General features: G+C 39.7%; 1 protein-coding gene and 1 long non-coding RNA gene across 19 annotated transcripts in view; one reads left to right on the top strand and one right to left on the bottom strand.

The window, feature by feature from the left end:
• Nucleotides 1-21,137, top strand: part of LOC125310846 (protein unc-80 homolog) — a 285,921-nt gene that overhangs the window by 130,686 nt on the left and 134,098 nt on the right. For 17 of the 18 annotated variants that reach the window (XM_048268581.1, XM_048268576.1, XM_048268580.1 and 14 more), the window contains 6 exons: nucleotides 7,562-7,743; nucleotides 12,529-12,660; nucleotides 12,766-12,952; nucleotides 15,837-15,965; nucleotides 16,080-16,223; nucleotides 16,697-16,797. In XM_048268581.1, the coding sequence (XP_048124538.1) occupies nucleotides 7,562-7,743; nucleotides 12,529-12,660; nucleotides 12,766-12,952; nucleotides 15,837-15,965; nucleotides 16,080-16,223; nucleotides 16,697-16,797 (875 nt within the window). The remainder of the gene's footprint in view (nucleotides 1-7,561; nucleotides 7,744-12,528; nucleotides 12,661-12,765; nucleotides 12,953-15,836; nucleotides 15,966-16,079; nucleotides 16,224-16,696; nucleotides 16,798-21,137) is intronic. The other variant, XM_048268579.1, reaches the window with a different exon arrangement.
• Nucleotides 1-21,137, bottom strand: part of LOC125310849 — a 37,974-nt gene that overhangs the window by 4,020 nt on the left and 12,817 nt on the right. The window contains exon 2 of the long non-coding RNA XR_007196372.1: nucleotides 12,560-12,692. This is a non-coding gene — a long non-coding RNA (uncharacterized LOC125310849). The remainder of the gene's footprint in view (nucleotides 1-12,559; nucleotides 12,693-21,137) is intronic.

Below are 21,137 nucleotides of genomic sequence, written 5' to 3' on the forward strand. Positions count from 1 at the left end.
ACTACTCGCGAAGTAGAATATTCATCACACAGACATCACAAGTATCACATGAAAGAGCTTTTTCTCAGCTTTTAAGCGATGTTAGCCGATAATTGCTGTGTTGAACGGTTCATGAAAAAGTAAATAATATAATAAAATTTAATCATACATTCTACTTAAGGTTTTGCGTCCCATGATCTCCCTACCCATTCATCTCGGTGGAATACTTTACGAACCCTTCTTTTAATACGACAAACCATATCCGAATAAACAGGAGACCTTACCGAAAAAAAGGTGTAAAGCAGTCCCCTGTACAGTTAGCCGTTCCAGAGTAATCCAGCTTTAAATTTGCAGTAAAGTTCGACATACATGGATGTCTCCAAATTTGGGCTTTAAGTTTTACAATGTGTTTACATTGTTCCACATGATTTCATAACGGGCCAAATACAAAATAAATGTTACAAATATCGCCCAGATATTGGTAAATCAGAGGACAGCTGACTAAGAGTTTGTGAAGGTAGCCTTAATGATCACAAAATGCTAAGCATGCATCTAGGCTATTTGAGTTTCTTAAAGCTGAGCTGTGCTTAAATTGTTCAATACATGATTTCATAACAGGCCAAATATAAAATAAATGTTATAGGCTATATAGCATAGATAAATATTAGTAAAAAGTAAATATTAGATCAGATAATTTACAGTTCTATGTAATATGTCATGTTTCATGTTTTTGTAATGTTTCATACAGTGATGCAGGTCTACTGCAGTGAATAGGCTAAATACAACTTTGATCATTTTTATAGCCTACTACTGTATAGTGAACTTTGGCCTTTGTGCCCCCCACCAAATATGCCCAACTGAAGGCCCAAGTGGCCTTGCCCCGAGAATGGTGAAATTCCAAGCCTGGTCCTGACATGGATTAAGGATGGACAGAGTTGCTGGAGGTGTGGGCGGACTCACTCTCCAGATGTATGCACACTGAAGCGGCCATGCAAAACATACAAAGAACAGCACCTGACAACCCTGCATGAAGTTGCTGAGCAAAGCCAGAAGAGTGTGCTCTTAATTAATGCTCCAGCTGCCAAGATCTACCTAGACAGGTCAACTCGCTCACCCAAGGTAATGCTCAAAGTGGTGAAAGAACGCCTGCATAATGACAATAGATCGATTGAGACGTATGCAGTTTTAGATGATGGCTCCGAGAGAAGCATTATTCTACCACAGGCAGTCAGAGTTTGCAGCTTAACAGAGATCCAGAGACCCTTGCCTTGCGAACTGTGAGGCAGGATGTAGAGCAGCTTCATGGAGCCTCCGTCACCTTTGAAGTATCCTCCATGCACTATCCCTCCAAGAGGTACCGAATAACCAACGCCTTCACCTCTGAAAATCTAGCTCTCTACGTCCCTACAAAGCCAGTATGAACATCTCCGACATCTGGCCCTGCCACACATTAACAATTCGGCTGGACTTTGCAAGGCCCCACAAGTATTACAGAAGTCTTCTCATCAGAACAGCAGTGTCTGCACACATCCATCATCCCCAATAATACAGAGCTGCTTCATCATGTAGTGTCAGGTTGATACTCTCCCCCACACCAATGCAAAGGCAGCAACATAGTCAAAAGACCAACACACCTTGACACTGCTCAAGACAGAAACCTCTCCGATCGACGTGGATGAAGTCAAATGCTATGCAACCCCTCTGCTCCAACGGCCTGGTGCCCCCCTGCTTCACAGCAGCTTAGAAGCTGTACCACTCAGCCTACGCAACACAGAGAGGATGCTGTCGAAAGACGCCCAACGTGCTGAAAGGTACTGCCATGAGATAGATAATCTACAAGAGACTGTTACATCGGTAAGAGAACTGACACCTTCACACTGCTGGTACTGAGGCCCAGAGTCAGAACTTAAAAGGCCTGCATTTAGTGGGAAAATCACAACTGACTCACCTGACTTAAACAAGTTTGCCAGCCGGGAGGACCTCATTAGTGCTACACCCAGGATCCTGCACGGGGCGGCTCCTCAGCCTTCTTCTACAGTGGGTCCCCGTTAAGTTTGGACGGGTTCCTTCATGAATCACACACCCCATTTTCTCAGCAGAAATGGCACAAACTGCAGTTGACACAAACAACCACAAGGTGTCACTTGGGTGCCACTACTATTTTTTTGATCACGACTGACTTACTGCTTCCATGACGAAGGCGGGGCACGGAACTTAAATTGATCCGCGGTAGTTTAAGCTTACACTTGACAAAACATTCTAATATGAAAATGTAGATGCAATTGTTGTAAAATGGTGCAGCTCCTTTAAGATTTAAGAAAGCACCGTGTGCAGGGATGGAGAGAGAGAAAGCGAGAGGGGATAGGCCTATGTGTGTTAGAACTTAAGCGTGTGGAAAAAGTCACGCTGCTGTTGAGACTGGAGCGAGTCATATTCAAAATAATGCAAAAAAAGCAATTATCCTCATTCATTGCAACCAAAGCATGCCTGCTTGCCCGGCGTTCAAACGAAAAATATATCAAAGCACCTTTTGCGTTTGAATGTAGCACGAAAAAATGTTTAAACAGCTGGACAAATGATTTAGCTAATTGATTATATAACCTGTACACCAGCAATTGTTGAACATTTACCTGTACAAGTACATTGACAGTAGCCCAGCCTAACAGCATGTTGTAGGCCTACTGTAGAAATTTCACTTAAATTGCAACCGCAACATGCCTGCTTGCCAACGTTCAAACGACAAATCAAAAAGATAATAAAACAACAAGAGGGTTGAGTCTGAATGACACTGAGTTTTTGTAGTTAAGAAATATTTTCGTATAAAAAAATGGTCATTCTTCAATCTCCTTCACTGACGCCTATGGAAAAGGCTTAACGTCCCAAAACAACAATCAAAGATCATCAAATTTCTCTCTCACATTGCTCCTCATAACCATCTATAAAAAAGTGTTTTTTCTTTTCTTTTTGAGCACATCCGAATCCCAGGACATAACGCACTGGACTGAAGCTTTTCGAAGTTGAACAAGCTATTAAAAACTATTTGCGCACCTCCATGTCACAGGAGAGACTGGCTCTCCCTTCTATGAAAAAGACGTTAGGCTACCTGCAAACTGGCCTATGATTTCATTGCTGAGTTTGCGGCAAAGCAAGAAATTTTTTTTTTTCCTGAGTCAGGATATGGCGAGTCAGTGTCATTTATTTGCCCAATGTTAGCCTATACCTAGACCAGTACATCTTATCAATAGTTTGAATGTCGTATGTGTTTCTGCTCATTGACAAATACCGTTCAGCACAATGATTCATGCCCAATTAATTCCCCCTGTTAAAGTGTTCGCCTTTGTTACACTATTTGGTTTCGTGATGTAGCCTATGATAAACACCATATGGCCAAATATGTGACTCAGCTAATGTTATAGGCTATACAATTGAATTTCCCATCTTAAAGGCAAGCTGGTGTAGCTTATTAGACTAGGCTACTATTAAAATACACCGGCCGGTAGCCTTGGCTATGTGTAAAATAAGCTATCGCATGATTTCATGCACGTAAGTGAAAAGGGCCTTGCATCTGTCAAGTTCGCTGGGGCCTCGCAGCCCCTTGCGACGGCCCTGCAGCTCCTCCCTAAGACAGCCAGGAAAAAAGTTAAAATCTGCGATAAACCGGGGAAAAGTTGACAGGTTTGTTTCAGTCCCGTGATTATTTGTGAAATTGTGCAAAACGACAGCCTTTTCAAGGCATTTCAAGGAAGGAGTCGTAGCATGCAAGCTCCCAAATTGACCCAGTAGCCTAAGGCATCAATAAATTGTTGGGACTGGGGAGGGTCATGCGTTTTTCTCAATCACTTTGGAGGGTCATAGAAAAAAATTCTTGCTGGCGAGGAGGGTCAAGTCTTTTTGACTAACGCTCCCAAAACTCCTCCGGTAGCCCCCAATTAAATAAATAATGAACAGTCCCTAATTGATTAATAGCCTAGGCCTACACCAGCAATTGTTGAACATTGACCTGTACAGGACATTGACAGTAGCCCAGCCTAACAAGCAAATGTTGCAAAATACATCAAAAAGCGCAATTAATCAGAAATAAATAATGTAATCTGCATCGCTTTATTTCACAAACTGCAAGCAACAAGAGCATTGAGTTCGCTGTAAGGCCAAACCAAGAACAAAGCCTATCTGTTAAGGCAGTCGATAGGCTATATAACGAGCTGTGTGCCTGGAAAGACGATAGATGGCGGCTCTGGTCATCCCATACCCTCCCCCCACTTCCTGTAGCCTACCATTATGAAGGCCTGTAGCCTAAAACGACTTCGTTGCCGTTTTGTGACATTAAGCTTTTTTCACGTTAAGCCCCCTCCCCATCCCCTTCTTTCACAAGCAGTGGGGGCCTTGGGCACAAAGTAACACTTTTGGTAGACAAAGTTGTCCGGCGCTTCTGTCGTTTTGGCCACAATCCGTTGCAACCAGGCCAGGACAGATATTTTAGAGAGAGGATTAGATGTCTAACATTTTTATTCTTCAGTAAAGGTGCAGAACATTATTTTTGACTAACATTTCGATGTGTCGATGTTTTTGACTATCGAACACGTTAGTCAAAGTTTAATAATGTTCTGCACCTTTTACTAAAGAATAAAGAAAATTAAGAAGACATCTGAGCTGCACCGGCATCTCTCCTTCTCTCTAACACTTTTTGGCTTTGGCTAAATATTTCTAAAATCATTTGAGTTTCACTAGTCACATGTTTTAACAAGCAACACTTGTTATTGAACTAATAACAGACGTGTGTCGAAAATTGACTTTATTTTCCATACGGAGAAATAACATATGCAGAGTCTAACCAAGGTCAATCTTGCCAAAAAAGCCCTCAAACCTGAAAACACATGAGGCAAAAGTGCAAAACATCACAAAACTAACTAAACTAACACGCCGCATATTTTTTTGTATTGCAATCATTGTAGCCTACAGTTGTAACATAGCGTAACAGTCGTTTACTCCCCGGATGCGCTCATTATAAAGAACGTTTAACGTGTCCCAAAAACAGCTATCAATTAATCACCAAACGTCTTATAAACAAGTATTGCCAGGAGCAACACCTTGCAAAAAATGATAACAATAGGCCTAGGCCTTTATATGGCTCTGCTCCTGCCTAGATTCGAACTCAGAACTACCTGAAAGTTGCAGTCCTGTTCTGGAAATATTGCATTAACCCACTCGACCGTCGAGACAACGCCATCTGCTTCGAGTAGGCCTATTGGTAGGACTGTAGCCTACACTGGTTGCTGTGGCACAGTCTTGAGTGACCAATTCGTTTTTCTTTGTCATATGAATGCTGTCATTTTGTTAACATTACTGTTAAGGAGATGCTGTAGGCAAAGTCTATATTTCAACCTTGTTAGTGTAGTAAAAAAAAATCAGAACTATTCACAAGGTTTCTGGGCAGCATATTTATGTTCTGTTAGCAAGCGAACTTCTCATGACTACCGACAAAGTAGCCTACTGCCAGCTGACGAAGCTCTCATTTTAAAACATTACTGAGAGACAGACACTGTACAATCAAGAAATCTTGCCACTGAATTCAAAACTATGTTTAACATTATGTACAAGGCTTAGGCTACAGTGGACTAGCATGTTGCAGGGCTGCTAAAACACAGAGAAACGCACTGAAAACTTCGGCCAATCACAGCCCTTGCTGTCGAATCGCCCGTCTGGTTCGACCGTGGAACTCCACAGCGGACTATGCTGCCCCCAAGCGGCTGCAGTTGTACTTACATTTCACTATTCACCATGATCGTGAATGAAGTGTCAATTTTTAACTGGGACCCACTGTACATCAGCTTGTGCAGAAGACTTCAGCGAGGCAGAGAACCATTTAGAATCATTCCCGGAATATCTGAAGACCCTTAAGACTTATGTGCCTCTGCCCGCTCACAACCAACTAGCATCTCTGGTCCCTGAGTCCAAACCCGACAATGGACGGGTAATGGACCTGAAATACTGAGGCTTTCTCTACTGTTGGAATGTCTAGTTTGCCAGACATTCAGGGCGGCTGTGTGAGAAAGCCTGTGATAGGAGAGACAAAGTGATGACATCATCAAGTACCGACTCCCCCTCCCCCCATTTTACTTTCCCTCATTTTGCAGTTGTTGCAGTTGTCTCTCTAAACAGTGAATAACAATGTACCCATTTCCTGTGTGCGTAAATGCAGAATAGACCACACACACACACACACACACACACACACACACACACTCACACATACATATATCAAACATATCAAATGGAAACCTATACAAAACATTGTTGTCAACTCAAGTTACGAAACTGCACTGCAAAAAATTCAATCTAACCAAGTGTTAATAATCTTATATTAAGATCAAAAAATCTATTTGGTATTGTTTTTAGTATGAAAACACTTACCTAGTGCTCTCTCGAAAGATCATTTTGACTTAATTTAAGAAGACTTTGACTTATTTTAAGGAGTCTTATCAATACAAATTTGCTCAACGCACTGGCAGACAAATTTGCTTGTTTTTAGGACAAATTTGCTTAACGCACTGGCAGACAAATTTGCTTGTTTTCAGGATGAGATGTCTTAATTTAAGAGAAGTTTGACTTAATTTAAGTCAAATGATTTCATGAGAAAGAGCTAGGTTAGTGTCTTTATACTAAAAACAATACCAACTAGTTTTTTTTTATCTTGATATAAGATTAATAACACTTGGTTAGAATTTGTTAGATAAGCAGTTTTTGCAGTGTGTGAAGATTAAAGAAAATAAACAGTGGATCTGTGTCCGTGAATTCTCTGACCGGAAATCGCAATCCATATCTCGCCACTCAGTCAAAACCTTTATCCTGGAGTCCCAACCTCCGTCACACTTACAAAGGGCCTTGTCTCATTTGACATTGTTATTTGTACATGTTGTAATTACACAAATCACAGCATGTAAATAGGAAAATGTTGGAATACTTTTGTCACTATTGGGAGGTGTAGGCTAATGAAGCAAGGCTAGCGGTGGGTGCGTCAGACCGAGTAACTACCAGGTAACTACATGCACGGAGATGAGAAGGGTATGTATTGACTTATGGAACTCTGGGGAATACGGTGAATTAGCTAAAGTCCCAAAAAGTCGGCGTGTTCCTTTAAGAACTGTTAACTACAAAGTCCTCCTCTTTTCACCAGCACATAATACTGAGTATGAAGTGTGAGTACATGTGAGTATGAAATCTTGTAGAAATGTGTACATGAAATCAGTAACAAGCGATGCTTATCCAGTACTAATTACCTCATCTTTTAATCTGTTAACAGTTATGTTTAAAGTTCTCTCTTTAGGCTAGCCTATTCACTGTAATATACTGTAGTTTTACTGCATTTATTTTATATATGACATTGTTATTTGTGAAGTGACCTTGGGTGCCATGAAATAAGTGAGGGATAATGTACTTGCTTCGTCCTGAAAGGACTTATTTTCCCGATAATGACTGGCGTTCTATACATTATCTGGACCAGTGAATTACAGTAGTAGTTTTGCGATTATATTTATATACTATACTATACTATCTTCCTTAGTCTATTTTCTTTCTCTTGCAGCCGCAATGTTCCTGCTGTGTGCAGTAAAAGTCCCTGATGCTGTGTCAGAGATGATGTTGGCTGAGTTTCAACATCAAGAGGCAGGTCAGCGCATCAGTTCTGTATTGAAATTCCAAACACTCTGGCGCTTCCGTTACCAGGTGTGGCCCCGTATGGAGGAGGGTGCACAGCAAATTTTTAAGGTGATTATTTTTTGTTTTACAATGAACAAGATTACTTAATTAATTTAGTTTCAAGGGGCTTCACACAGTGGGTCTACTTCTACTCTAAGATGTTATTCTGTGTAACCGGTGGTAGATCTAAGTAAGTAAGTATAATTATCACCCGGAGTGAAGAAATACTCTTTTCTGATTGGCTGGCGGGTGGCCTTTAATTCTGAATAACAGGACACCGTTCCATATCAATGCTTATGAATGGTAACTATAACAACCATAGTAGGACGACGGTTGCAGCGCTCTAGAATCTTTGGTTGCAGGCTTCCCAACAATGGAATCAACTGTAAACAAGCTAACTGTCCATGCTAAAGTTGTACAACAAGCTGAACTAGTGAGCTTCTTTTTAAACAGAACCGCGTGTTTCCAGTGTTTACAGTGGCAACCGGGTGATAAGCGGGATAACGGCCTTCGAGGTGTGTCTTGGTTTGACTTGGGCGGAGGTGTGAGGTGTGACAACTTCCGCTTGGCGTCTGGAGGCCCTCCCATTAATTCTCAGGACACCTCATACTCTTTTTAGTGTATATATACTGCCTGGGGGTTTGCTGCCCCAATCCAACAACACAGTGAGCTGAAGCGGGGGAGCAGTGAGGGGTTAGGTGCCTTGCTCAAGGGCACTTCAGCCGTGCCTACTGGTCGGGGATCGAACCGGCAACCCTCCGGTCACAAGTCCGAAGCGCTAACCAGTAGGCCACGGCTGCCCCCACCATTAATGGTATCCACAATGGTAATCCATTGTCAGTCAATAGTGAAAGTAACAAACTGTGTATAACTGTTTTGTCGTTGACTATGACACCACGTTAAAGTTAGTTTCACTTTGCCTATGAGTTCAAATAATAGACAAGTGCAGATGCGTGTAGGCTATACTCTGCTAGGTTTTAGTAAAGCATGGTTTAGTGGAATACCTGTTCCATACGGTCTAGCGTGCAAGCAGGTTCCTTCAAATTCGTGGTTGACTATCAAAATACTGATGCAGTGTTTGAAGGTGCACTGCTTGCTGTTAAAGGGAATGACAGATGTCATTCTCATTGGTTTAAAGGATGTTACACCCAAAACACACCCATGACTGATTAAGAAACATAAGAGCTGCCTTTTTGCGCCAGGTGCCTGACATTTCATAACAAAACCACCCTGAATGTGGACTGGACAAACCCCTAAATGTATTTACGCTATTCACTAGTGACCATGCGTTTTAGATCGCTAAAATACGGCCTAAGTGTGTGTGAGAGAGAATAATGCGTTCACTTGCGCTCTGTGGCGAGACACAGTTTCCTTGCTTGAAAGGCACCTATTGGGGGACAAGAAGTACACTTTATTTATAATAAATGTATTTATATTATTTATAATTTAAACATACTATTTACATACTATTTATTATTATCATAATAAAATATAAAAAATTAATTATGGAAGTTTAAATTTAAAATAAAAAACTTTGACATTTCAAAAATTGCTTAAATTACAATCTGCTTAAACCCTTTTCATGCTACTGTTCATGCTAAACAGTTAGTCACTATTTAAATTATAAAAATAATATAATTGGCACCTAGAATACTCTTGGCCCTAAATCTGATCAAACTGGTCTCAAACAGAAAGTAGTTACACCATTTGACATTTCTACTTAAAAGCAAAATTTTCAGGCATTATTATCGACAACCTGACCTTTATGTGAATATTCAAACACAGTTTTTACATTCACTGCAATATTTTATGATTATTATGATTTGTCAATATTTTCAGGAGGTCATACCATTTGACATGTAACCTAAGCTTGCCTGACCATGGCCCAAAACACTATTTTGTTACTTTTAAGAGAGTTACTAACCTTGACTCATAGCAGTTGGGGTCGTCAAGGGTCCTTCTCTGTGACATAATTTTCATAATGATCATGTGACATAATACTTACAAAATGGCCCCTTAAATTGTGGTTACACCACTTGACATTTCAAGTGTTTGATGTGACAGACATGATTCCCCATATTTATTAAAAAATTCAGAACAATGGGGTTTCATTATTTCTATTAAATATATATAAATATAGAAAAGTTCTTGTGCAAGATCATGCCAGATTATTTTAGAAGGGATTTTTCAGCAAGTGTAATGATTTGGTTCATGTTTTTGTGGTTACACCGTATTGACATTTTTACCCAAATTCAGTGAATACTCTCTCAAAATTGAATGAATCCAAAACTAAAACTACTAAGATTAGGGTTTGATGAAAATGATGTTTGAAAATAATTTTCACATTTTAACCATTTTAAATGTATCTAACTGATATGTTACACTCATATGTTCAAATTTTAACAATATTAAATGTATCTAACTCATATGTACACAAAAAATGAGCATCACGTCATTGACTCTTACATTGTTAAATAATAAAAGGGACTTTTGTTTTGAAACAGTTGTGGGCAGAGGAAACAGTTGGCAGGAATAATAGTTGATGAAAACATTAGTTGGAAGGCTGGGCAGTTAAATAGTTGCACTGCAAAAACTGCTTATCTAAGAAAATCTAACCAAGTGTTATTAATCTTATATCAAGATAAAAAAAAAAAACTAGTTGGTATTGTTTTCAGTATAAAGAGACTTACCTAGCGCTTTCTTGTGAAATCAATCATTCTTGTGAAATCATTAATTAAAAAAAACAACTTATTTTAAGACATCTCATCTTGAAAACAAGCAAATTTGTCTGCCAGTGCGTTAAGCAAATTTGTCTGCCAGTGCGTTAAGCAAATTTGTCCTAAAAACAAGCAAATTTGTCTGCCAGTGGGTTTTTTTGCAAATTTGTCTGCCAGTGCGTTAAACAAATTTGTCTTGATAAGACTCCTTAAAATAAGTTAAAGTCTTAAAATTAAGTCAAAATGATCTTTTGAGAGGGCGCTAGGTAAGTCTTTTCATTCTAAAAACAATACCAAATAGATTCTTTAATCTTAATATAAGATCAATAACACTTGGTTAGAATTTTTTGCAGTGTGTTCAGCAGTTGTTGTAAAAGGCATAACTTGTTAGATTTACTAGGTTGTGGGCAGAGGAAACAGTTAACAGGAGTCATAGTTGATGATAACTAGCTCTGTGTGTTATGAGCAAAGAATCTTTGGTTATGAGTCCCATGGAACAACACTGCCATCTACTGGATTAGAAAGTGTCAGCAGGCTACTTGTGGATCTGGGTGGCTTCTCTGCGCAAAATTTGTCTCAAAAATACGTGATCCACAAATGCGAAAACGAAAACTGTGTGTGCTGGTGATCCACAAATGCAAAATTAGATTTCACAAAGGCAATTTTCAGTTTTACAAATGCCATTTCATTTACAAATACACATCTACAATTGTGAAAACCAATTTACAAGTTACAAATATGATTTTTTTTTATTTGTGGATATCAAAACATGAATGCAAGTCAAGAAATATTTGTGGATGTCGCCATCTACTGGATTGCGATTTCTGTGTGCCGGTGAATTAAAGTAGGCCTATTTACGTGTGGATTTGTGTGACTTTCATGTGAAGAACGTCTCAAAAACACGTAACTTTGGAAAGCGAAGAATGCGTGTGTTGGTGATCCACAAATGCAGAATCACATTTCACAAATGAAATTTTCGGTTTTACAAATGTTATTTTATTTACAAATGTACATCTATATTTGTAAAAATCAATATACGAGTTACAAATATGATTTTTTTATTTGTAGATATCAAAACACACATGCAAATCAAGAAATATTTGTGGATCCCCCTCTGCGCATATACAAATATTATTGAGACAAATTTAGCTCCATAGTTAAATAGTTGAGTAGTTTAAATTGTTAAATTATTTAATAGGGAATGATTGTAGTGAGGACTTTTATTTTAAAACAGTTGTGGGCAGAGGAAGCAGTGGAACAGGATTTGTAGTTTTAAGAGAATGAGATTGTATGCTTAAAGCCTGAGAAACTGACAGTTGCTGCAGGAGGCCTGGCCACCTGGCCCAGGATTGTAATTGCTTAATGGCCTTACTGTGATGACATCAGCCCAATGTTAAGTCTATGGGGAAATTTTGAATAGTTTTTCATTAATAGTTTAAAAAGTATAAGTTACATAGATGAAAAATACAAAGCACACATGTCCTAAGTAAGACCTATGCAACACAGTTTGAATGAAGTTTCTACGTTAAGCGGTTGAAGCTGCATTCAATGCGTTATAAGAAGAAGAAGCAGCTTCGGAAGAATAGTACATTGCATTTTCATGCAAATCAAAAGTATATCTGCCGTGGCAATCATCAGGGTCCAAGCAATGTGTGAGTTGTAGCGAGTGGCAGAAGGGAAAGAGATGAAAGTGTGTAGACAAATTAAATCATAGCCATACGAATGACCAGGGTTATGTGGTTTTATATACATTTTCTTTCTCTAGCAGTTAAGTTAATGTAATGTTAGTTGTGGTACTCCCCCTGGACAAACTTTCACTAAATTTGGAGTACACCCAAAGATCGTTTTAGTGATGGTGAATCAGGGGTGACCCCAAATAGTCAACCATTTGACTATTAATATGATTCAAGCACCTAGATTCGACTACCAATCCCACAGTCAAATAATTGCAAAATGTAACAAGGATAATTCCATTTTGGTTATATGGATGCTGAAATATTAGGTATATATGTTTACTATTGTCAAGCTAGTCATTTTAGCAATGTTCTATGTGTACAGTTTTATGAAAGCAATAACTTTTTTAAAAAAATGTCCTTTGTGTATTTGTGTGCCATTCATATTTTTGTGTGTTTCACAGATTCCACCTCCCAGTATCAACTTCACTTTACCTTCTCCCATCTTGGGTATGCCATGTGTGCCCATGTTTGATCCTCCATGGGTGCCCCAGAACACAGGCAGTGTGCAGGATCCAATCAACGAAGACCAGTCGGTAATCTCACACAGCATCACATTGTATTGTATCTTTCCAAAATAAAAACACAAAAAAACACAATGTCATCATCAGCTGAAGATGTATGTTTGTCTTTATTTGCAGAAGTCATTCTCGGCACGTGCAGTGTCACGTTCTCATCAACGGGCTGAACACATTCTCAAAAATTTGCAGCAGGAGGAGGAAAGAAGGAGGCTGGGCCGGGAGGCATCTATTATCACAGCCATACCCATCTCTCATGAAGCCTGCTATGAGCCCACCTGCAGCCCCCCACCTGAACAGGAGGAAGAGGGTAAACATGCACACCCCCATGCCCACAAAACATTAGGTTTTGTAAATAATAATATATTTTTTGTAATAAAACAAAATTTTGTAAATAATAATAACAATAATCTTTATTTATAGAGTGCTTTTCTAAACAAAGTTACAAAGTGCTTTACATATATAAAATGTCTAAAAGCAATACAAAGAAAACTATATCACCATTGGCAAGAATAGTGGATTTTTTTTTAAAGAAAATATACAATAAGGCAAAACAAAACAAAAACAAATCAAAAATTAAACTTAAACTCTTTTAAGGCTTTGCGGTACAAGTGAGTGTCAGATCTGTTAAAGATCTGAAGATCTGTCCCCTTTAGTATGAAACCAACCTTTTCCTGCCAACCTTAATGTGTGTGTAGGACTAATAGATCACTAGCGTATCAAAAATGTAATTGGGGAAAGGCCATTAAGAGCTTTGAATGTAGGCTAATGAGTAGGGTTGGGTATCGTTTGGGTTTTATCTGATACCGGTGCTAAATCGATACTTTTAAAACGGTGCCGGTGCCGAAACGGTGCCTGAACCGGTACTTTGTTTTTAAAATGTTTTAAATTAAAATGGTCTAAAGCATGAATTGCTTTTTTTTTATTGATAAGACAAATTTGAACATTTTCAATTTTTAACTGTTATATTCAATTTACTATCAATATCTCATTGCTCCTATGAATAATACATTTAAATGTTAAAACAGCTTGCCATGCATGCACACACAATGGTAAGTTCTGCTTTCAAGTTTACCCAGTGTAGGCGGTTTGTTGAAAAATACAAAGCACACAGGTATGTTAAAGCACAGGTATGTTAAAACCGCTTGCCATAAAACTGCCAGGTCATGGACAACGGCATTTGCAAGCAAGCTAATCTAACAGGGACTCTACTTTCCAGTTAATTCAGTGTGTTCCCAAATGCTTCAAGAAATGTCATGTCTTAACCCATAACACGCAGTAGTTTTGAACATGTTAGGCTACATGTCTATGTTGAAGTGTTTAGATTCCCAGCGCTAGCCTAGTAGGCATTTTAACAGCAACTATGCCTATGCGCTAACACCAGTCAGCTGAGTTTAATTAGCGATAACGTACGGAGATGGTTTCGTAGCCTCTTTGACAGCTCAGTGACATCAGGTATGTAACCTACATATTTATGTTTTTGCCAGCTAACTGTTAACATATTCATTGTGATGCTATATGGGCCTCGTGCATATGAAATATTAATATCATGCCATAACACATCGTGAAATAAAGTTTTCACCATACAACTTTGCTGATTACATTTCAAATAAATGTCAGTTAGCGCATTAGCAAGGATATTGTGTAATGTATAGGCTAGCCTACTGTTGATGTTGTTTCATAGCCTTTTGCTTGTGTGTAGTTAGGCCCACTGCTAGATTTTGACAGGAGCTCGCGATATCGCTTTAAAGTAAGCTACTTTGGGCTCACGCAAGCTGTCAAACACTGTCCACTCGCCTATGTGGTGCACCCCTCTGGTTTATACATCCAGTGTTTATCATATGTTAGCTAACTGTATCTGGGTGTGTTGCTATCAGAGCAAGACGTTAGAGATGGCGCATGACATGCAGTGATGCCTCGTATAAAAAAATAAATAAAAAGAAAACGCTATTTAAGCACCGAAATGAGGCACCGAAATCCACTTGTTATTCGATGCAGTTACTACCATTTGCATTGGAACCAGTGCCATATTAGAACCGTGTTTCGGTGCCCAACCCTACTAATGAGTAAAACTAAAGTCAATTTTCCAGCATAATGGGAGCCAATGTAATAATGCTAGAACAGGAGTGATGTGTTCATACCTTTTGGTCTTATTAAGGAGCCTGGCAGCAGAGTTGTGGACTATTTGAAGCCTACAGTATAAGGACTTTTGAGTAAGGCAGGTGAAAAGGCTTTTACAATAATCCAGGTGTGACGAGATGAAGGCATGTAAGATGGTTTCTGTGTCTTTAAACGATAAATGAAGTCTTATTTTGGAAATATGCCTTAGTTGGTAAAAAGGCTTGACTCTATCCTGTAAGTGCAAAGCACCTAAAAATGGCAACATTTGGGACCCAATGACAAGAATCCTAGCAAACAAATTTTCAGATCGGGGAACGTTCGTTGCTAACGTTCTCTCACGGTCGTTCAGGAAAGTTTTCTTGACAGTGCCAGAGTTTTCCTAAATGTTTAAATCTTTGGTTCCGGCAACGTTCACGGAACATTGTTTGAATCATGTTTAAAACTCGAGCAGAGAAAAATCAGTTCCGGCAGTATAGTTTTGACATTTGCACAAAACTATACCTTTAGAGAATGTTCTGGGAATGTCAGTTAAAGGATAAAAAAATATGTATCCTTAATATAACCATCATGGAATGTTCGCCAGCGGCAGCAGCCATCTTCTTTGTTTTCAAGTACACTGTAGGAGGGAATTCACACGGAACCTTCACAATTCTGTTAAGCCCGCCCACCGACTCTATACACAATGTGATTGGCCTGACCAGAGTTTGGTTTTCCAGCTTGCAAGCCAACAGAGAGTTGCTAGATGACCATGGCTGCCAATTACAATTGCTGCCGCTTGGATGCATCTATATTTTCTAGGAATGTTTCTACCATATTTCTGAAAAATGGGACCAGTTTTTATTTATGTACGTACATTTTACTCAGCGTCCCCAGTTTTTCGAAATAGGGTTTCATATAGCAGTCTATATTATTTAATCTCTCTTTCTTTCTCTCTCTCTCATTCTCTCTCTCTTTTATGCGTATTTGTGTCCTGTTCAGATCAAATAATGTTTTCTTTTTCCATACTTTTTTACTAACATGTAGAAGCACTCTTTCTCACAAACGCTGTTTCTCCCCTCTTCATTTGTTAACAGAGGAGGTTATAAATCTGGCCTCGCGGCGTCTTTCAGTGAGCCCCTCCTGTGCCTCCTCAAATTCTCATAGGAACTACTCCTTTCGCAGAGGCTCTCTGTGGAGTGTGCGCTCTGCTGTCAGTGCGGAAGGTGAATATTTTATCCATATTCCAATTCCTGATATTACCTGAAAAACCAATGGAACTGTTTTGTGGCAGTCACATTGTTCATTCTATGAAAATCCTGATTTATGCCTTTTTTAAGATGAGGATAATACCACAGAACACACCCCTACACACCATGTTGTACAGCCGCCTCAAGCCGTCTTTCCAGCATGCATTTGTGCTGCTGTTCTGCCTATTGTACACTTAATGGAGGATGGGGAGGTTCGAGAAGATGGAGTTGCAGGTAAATGGCAATTTTATATTCTTTGAACCTTTATGCAGTGTATATAATAAAACTGGCAATGCCAAAAAATGCCATTATCTGGTGTAGTTTTTTGACAATACTATATAGCCCAAGCACTGTCTGTAAAAACAGTCATCTGAGCTTATTGATATTTTGTCATTATGAATTCCTAACCACTGCTGTAGTACTACTTGGGGATCAGTTGTATAATCTTTATTATCAACATGATGTAAAAGTAAAAACATAGAGATGCAGAGTTTGTTGTTGTCCGAGGCGATTCCAGTATTTTACCTAAGAATGGTAGGAATGAAATTTGAAATAGCTTTCACAGGTAAAAGGTTCAACATTGACTTTTTTGGCAGTGGGGTCCTGTATCATAAAGTGAACATTTTCCTGTGCTCTTCAGTCTGAATTGTCTCACTCTATCTCTTTATCAATCTGTATGCCAAACTGTCACTCTTTCCCTTTCTTAGTGAGTGCTGTTGCACAGCAGGTGTTGTGGAACTGTTTGATTGAAGACCCTGCTTTAGTGCTTCGACATTTCTTGGAGAAGCTCACTGTTAGCAACAGACAGGTTCCTAAATACTATATTTTTGAGCCAAAAAAACAATAGTAATCGCAACCGGTAGTTATTGGGGTTCAAGCAAAATTGCAAGACAGGTTGAAAGTCACAGAGGAAATGGGACAAAGTATGAACACACTCTAAGTTCTAGATGAGTCTATGTTTATCTGGTCAAGAGATTTTTCAAGAAATTTGGTTGGCCATTGACGGCCATGGGTATGCCAGGCATGTTAATAGGAGAAAAAGAAAAAAAGATGCACATTTAAAAGGGTCTAAATTCCAGCGCGGAATTGCGGGTATTGCGAATAAATTATTACTTAGTATTGAACATAATAATAAAAGTCCCGCAAATCTAGCCATCATAATGCGAGAGATTCCCACACATTTTACCCTGTACCCTGTCTGACATTAATATAATAATGGAGCGGCCTGAATGCGGCACTATTGACGGACCAACTCTGACTTCAATTGAACCCCATGCAGAGACACAAACACGTAGCGCCGGGACCACTTTGGGGTGCCTCTCTTTCGTTGCTCTCTCTCTCTCAGCAGGATTTGTCACCGCTGAAGTCAAATTATAGCCTAGGTGCTTCAACATCAACCGCTATCGACAGGAAAGGAAAACAAACATTTAGCGATCAGGAACCGTCAGGAATTTTGCAAATAGGCCTACAGAAGCATGACCGCCTAGGCTATAACGTAGAGAACATGGATGACTTCTCTATTTGACGTTCGATTCGGACGTGAACAGACAGCTACAGAACCGCGGGCGCACATTAGGCCTACTTTCACATTCTGTGCGTATTCATTACGTGAAAGATAATTAGTAGCAAACCAGCGATCAAATATTACATGGCAGTGCGTTTTGTTTTCAAATGTTTTCATGCATGTCTAGATAACAGGTGAGGGATGTTAAGGAGACTCGTAAATCCTCAAATTTAGGCTGCGCAAAGCACAGCACCTTTATTTGGCCATGGCTTGTATTCGAGTCTGCTATAATATAGTCCTTTATTTCTTGTGTTTTATTGTGAGACATAGGCCTACTTTTCGTTTGGAGCGGCATGGGTAGGCTATTAAAAGCAGATGTTTAATTTGAGATTTAATTTACGTTTGGACTGTTGAATATATTGCTAAATATCGGGACTGATGACCACTGAAATCTGTGGGGTATTTAATGGCTTACTATTAAGTTTCATAGTGTCGGGAATTTCGATTGCCATCCACTTATTGCGAGATAAGGTATCCGCGCTTTCATTCATTCGTGTGCTGTGCTGCAAGGGAAACCTTATTCCGTATAGCCAAAGATGTCTAAGATAGCCTAAATGTAGTTATTTTTTAAATTATGCATGATTTACTTTTTTATAAAATTCATAGGCTGATGCCTGGCAGCAACAATTGTGTTTAAATGTAGGCTTCAGCCTCTAGCTCAGAAGGGTGCGGCATGCTACTAGCTTGAGAGCAATGAGAGCAATGTGTTGGAGACTCATGGTGTAAATGACTTTTCATTGGCAACAATACCAACCAACAATATAAAATATTAAGAAGAGCTCTTTTATGAGTTAAATTGAAACAAAATTATACTGGCTTTTATTTGTCCAAATCTGAGGCCCGGCTATAAATAGAATCCCTGCCATAATTTGACGATTTAGGTATGCACGCAGTGTTTCAGGCATAGTGCAAGCACTAATCTCTGACTGAAAGTGCACAGGACTTGTGCATTTGAGAGCCTCTACGCGGCTGTAGACGTAATGTTTCCGCGTAGGGTTCATGTCAGTTAATATAAATTAACATTTAAAAACATGTTCAATTATATATTTTTTCATATATAAGTTGCACCTGACTATAAGTCGCAGGACCAGCCAAACTATGAAAAAAAGTGCGACTTATAGTCCGGAAAATACGGTACCTCACTTCCTGTGGGCGGAGATACATACACCTACCAAATTTGGTGTGTGTAGCTGAAACTATATGCCAACCACAAGACGCAGTGACATAAGGGGGCACTATGGAGTTCCTGGGCCACGCCCGGAGCCAAGCCTTTATCCCTGTGTATTCACTGCACCAATTGATGTGTGTGCCAAATTTTTGTCAAGTTTTCGCCCATGGGAAGCACCTCTTTTGGCATCACAATTCATCATATATTAGTGCGCACAAAATCCCAAATACCTCACGTCCTGTTTGGCGTGGCTAATGCATTGTACATATGCAAGTTGTTCATCTTGGGGAGATATACACACCTACCAAATTTGGTGTGTCTAGCTGAAAGTATATGCCAATCATGGGATCAGTCACCTAAGGGAGCGCTAGCAAGTCCCTGGGCCACACCGGGGTCAAGCTCTTATACCTAACTGCTTTGCGTGACACCTGATGTGTGTCAAATTTCAAGACTTTTCGTCCATGTTAACCACCTCAAAAAAGGACAAGTACGGCAGAGAAATCCCTAAGCAGAATAACCATAATGATAATAAATATAGCTGCAAGCAGCAATGAGGGGGCCGAGCAGTTGAGCAGGAGTTGTCCTGGCAACGCAATGTTGCTACATTATAAACACACCCAATTAACCCCCCCGTCCCACACACACACATATACACAGATAAACTTCCTCCCCCACACACCCCAATAGCTCCCCACACATACGCACACCTCAAACATCACCAAATGTATTGTGCGTCCTCAGGTTGTAGTCATGAGTCCACATACCAAGTTTGGTGTTGATACAAGAAAGTATTGATAATTATAGCGCCTCTAGTGGTCTAAGGTCACTAAATATATTGAGCGTCTTCAGAATGTTGTCCCGAGTCCATGTACCAAGTTTGGTGTCGATACGAGAAAGTGTTGCAAATTATAGCACCCCTAGTGGTCAAAGGTTGCTACAATTATTGTGTCTATTTAGGATGTGGTCCTGAATCCATGAACCAAGTTTGGTTTTGAAATGTGAAAGCATTGCTGAGATATGACCTAATCTTCTGTTACTCTAGCACTGCCCTAGTGGTTGAAGGTCACCAAATTTATTTTGTGTCCTCAGGATAAGGTCCCAAGTCCACATACTAAGTTTGGTTTCAATACGTGAAAGCATTGCTGAAATATGAGCCCACTTCCTGTGATTATAGCGCCACATAGTGGTCAAAGGTCATCAAATTTATTGAGCTTCTTCCTAATTGGGTCCTGAGACCATGTGCTGAGTTTGGTGTTGATACGCGAAAGCCTTGCTGAGATATCACTTCACTTCCTGTTTGGCGGCTTCGCCGATTGGTCACCACGGGCGACGGGTTTTCAATATGGCTCCAAAAAGCAATGTATTTATGAGTCATGGTCTGAAGATCATCTGCGTCAAGTTTCGTGAAAAACAATATGGCGGAAGATCCAACATGCCGGAAATTGACATCATGGGGTGCGTTGAGTTCGGTCTCATCCAAGGATTCCAAATATACCTTAATGTTCAGATAGATAGATAGATAGATACTTTATTGATCCCCAGGGGAAATACAAGAAATTCAAAATGTGGTGTACGGTAAATGCATAGATGTAATACAAAATTTTAAACGTTTGTGGCGCTAGAGCACTCCAGGTGCAGACATCAAACTTTGTGAAATTAAACATATGCCTGTAACGAATCAATGTGCCAAATTTCTCAACTTTTTACTGTATGGTTCAATGGCAAATGAGCGTTTTGTTATAATAATAATAATAAGAAGAATATGTAGAATCACTATGGGTTGCCTCGCAGCTTCGCTGCTTGGCCCCCAATAATCCTTCCAAAAACAATAGTGGCTTGCGCCCTTCTGTGCTCGGGCCCTAATAATAATAATCCTTACAAAAACAATAGGGCTTCGCACAAACAATAAGGCTTCGCACCTCAGTGCTCGGGCCCTAATGACGCCAGGTGTAATAGGTCTATCCATTTGTCTTGTAAATCCCCCGCCCGAGTTGGAAAGTGTAAATTACCCAGCTTTCTTGTGGCATTTCACCGAGACACACCCCCTTTTGGTCGGAATTCCGACTGTCCACCTGTGCACCGAGCTGAACATATGAGTTGAAGGCAAAGATGGCTGCGCTCATAATTGCTGAAGTTGAGATGTATTTTCTTTGTATTTGTACTACGTTGGTACACACTTGATTACATTACTGCTTTAATCCGGTCACTAATTTATGCATTGCCCGGTCTTGCTGTGTGTGCAATACAATGTAACGTTTTGTTTTCTAGCTGGTTTGCCAAAGAGGCTAATGTATCTAACAATAACAAGCCTGCTACTGCTAGTGTAAATCATCCCCTAGCTTGTTTTAGATGAGCCACAAGCTTGCTTTCGTTTTCTAGGCAAGCCCCTAGCACTACCAAGGCAGCTGCTGCCCTG

This window comes from Alosa alosa, chromosome 17 (genome assembly GCF_017589495.1).
Source record: "Alosa alosa isolate M-15738 ecotype Scorff River chromosome 17, AALO_Geno_1.1, whole genome shotgun sequence".
Taxonomy (NCBI): Eukaryota; Metazoa; Chordata; class Actinopteri; order Clupeiformes; family Clupeidae; genus Alosa; species Alosa alosa.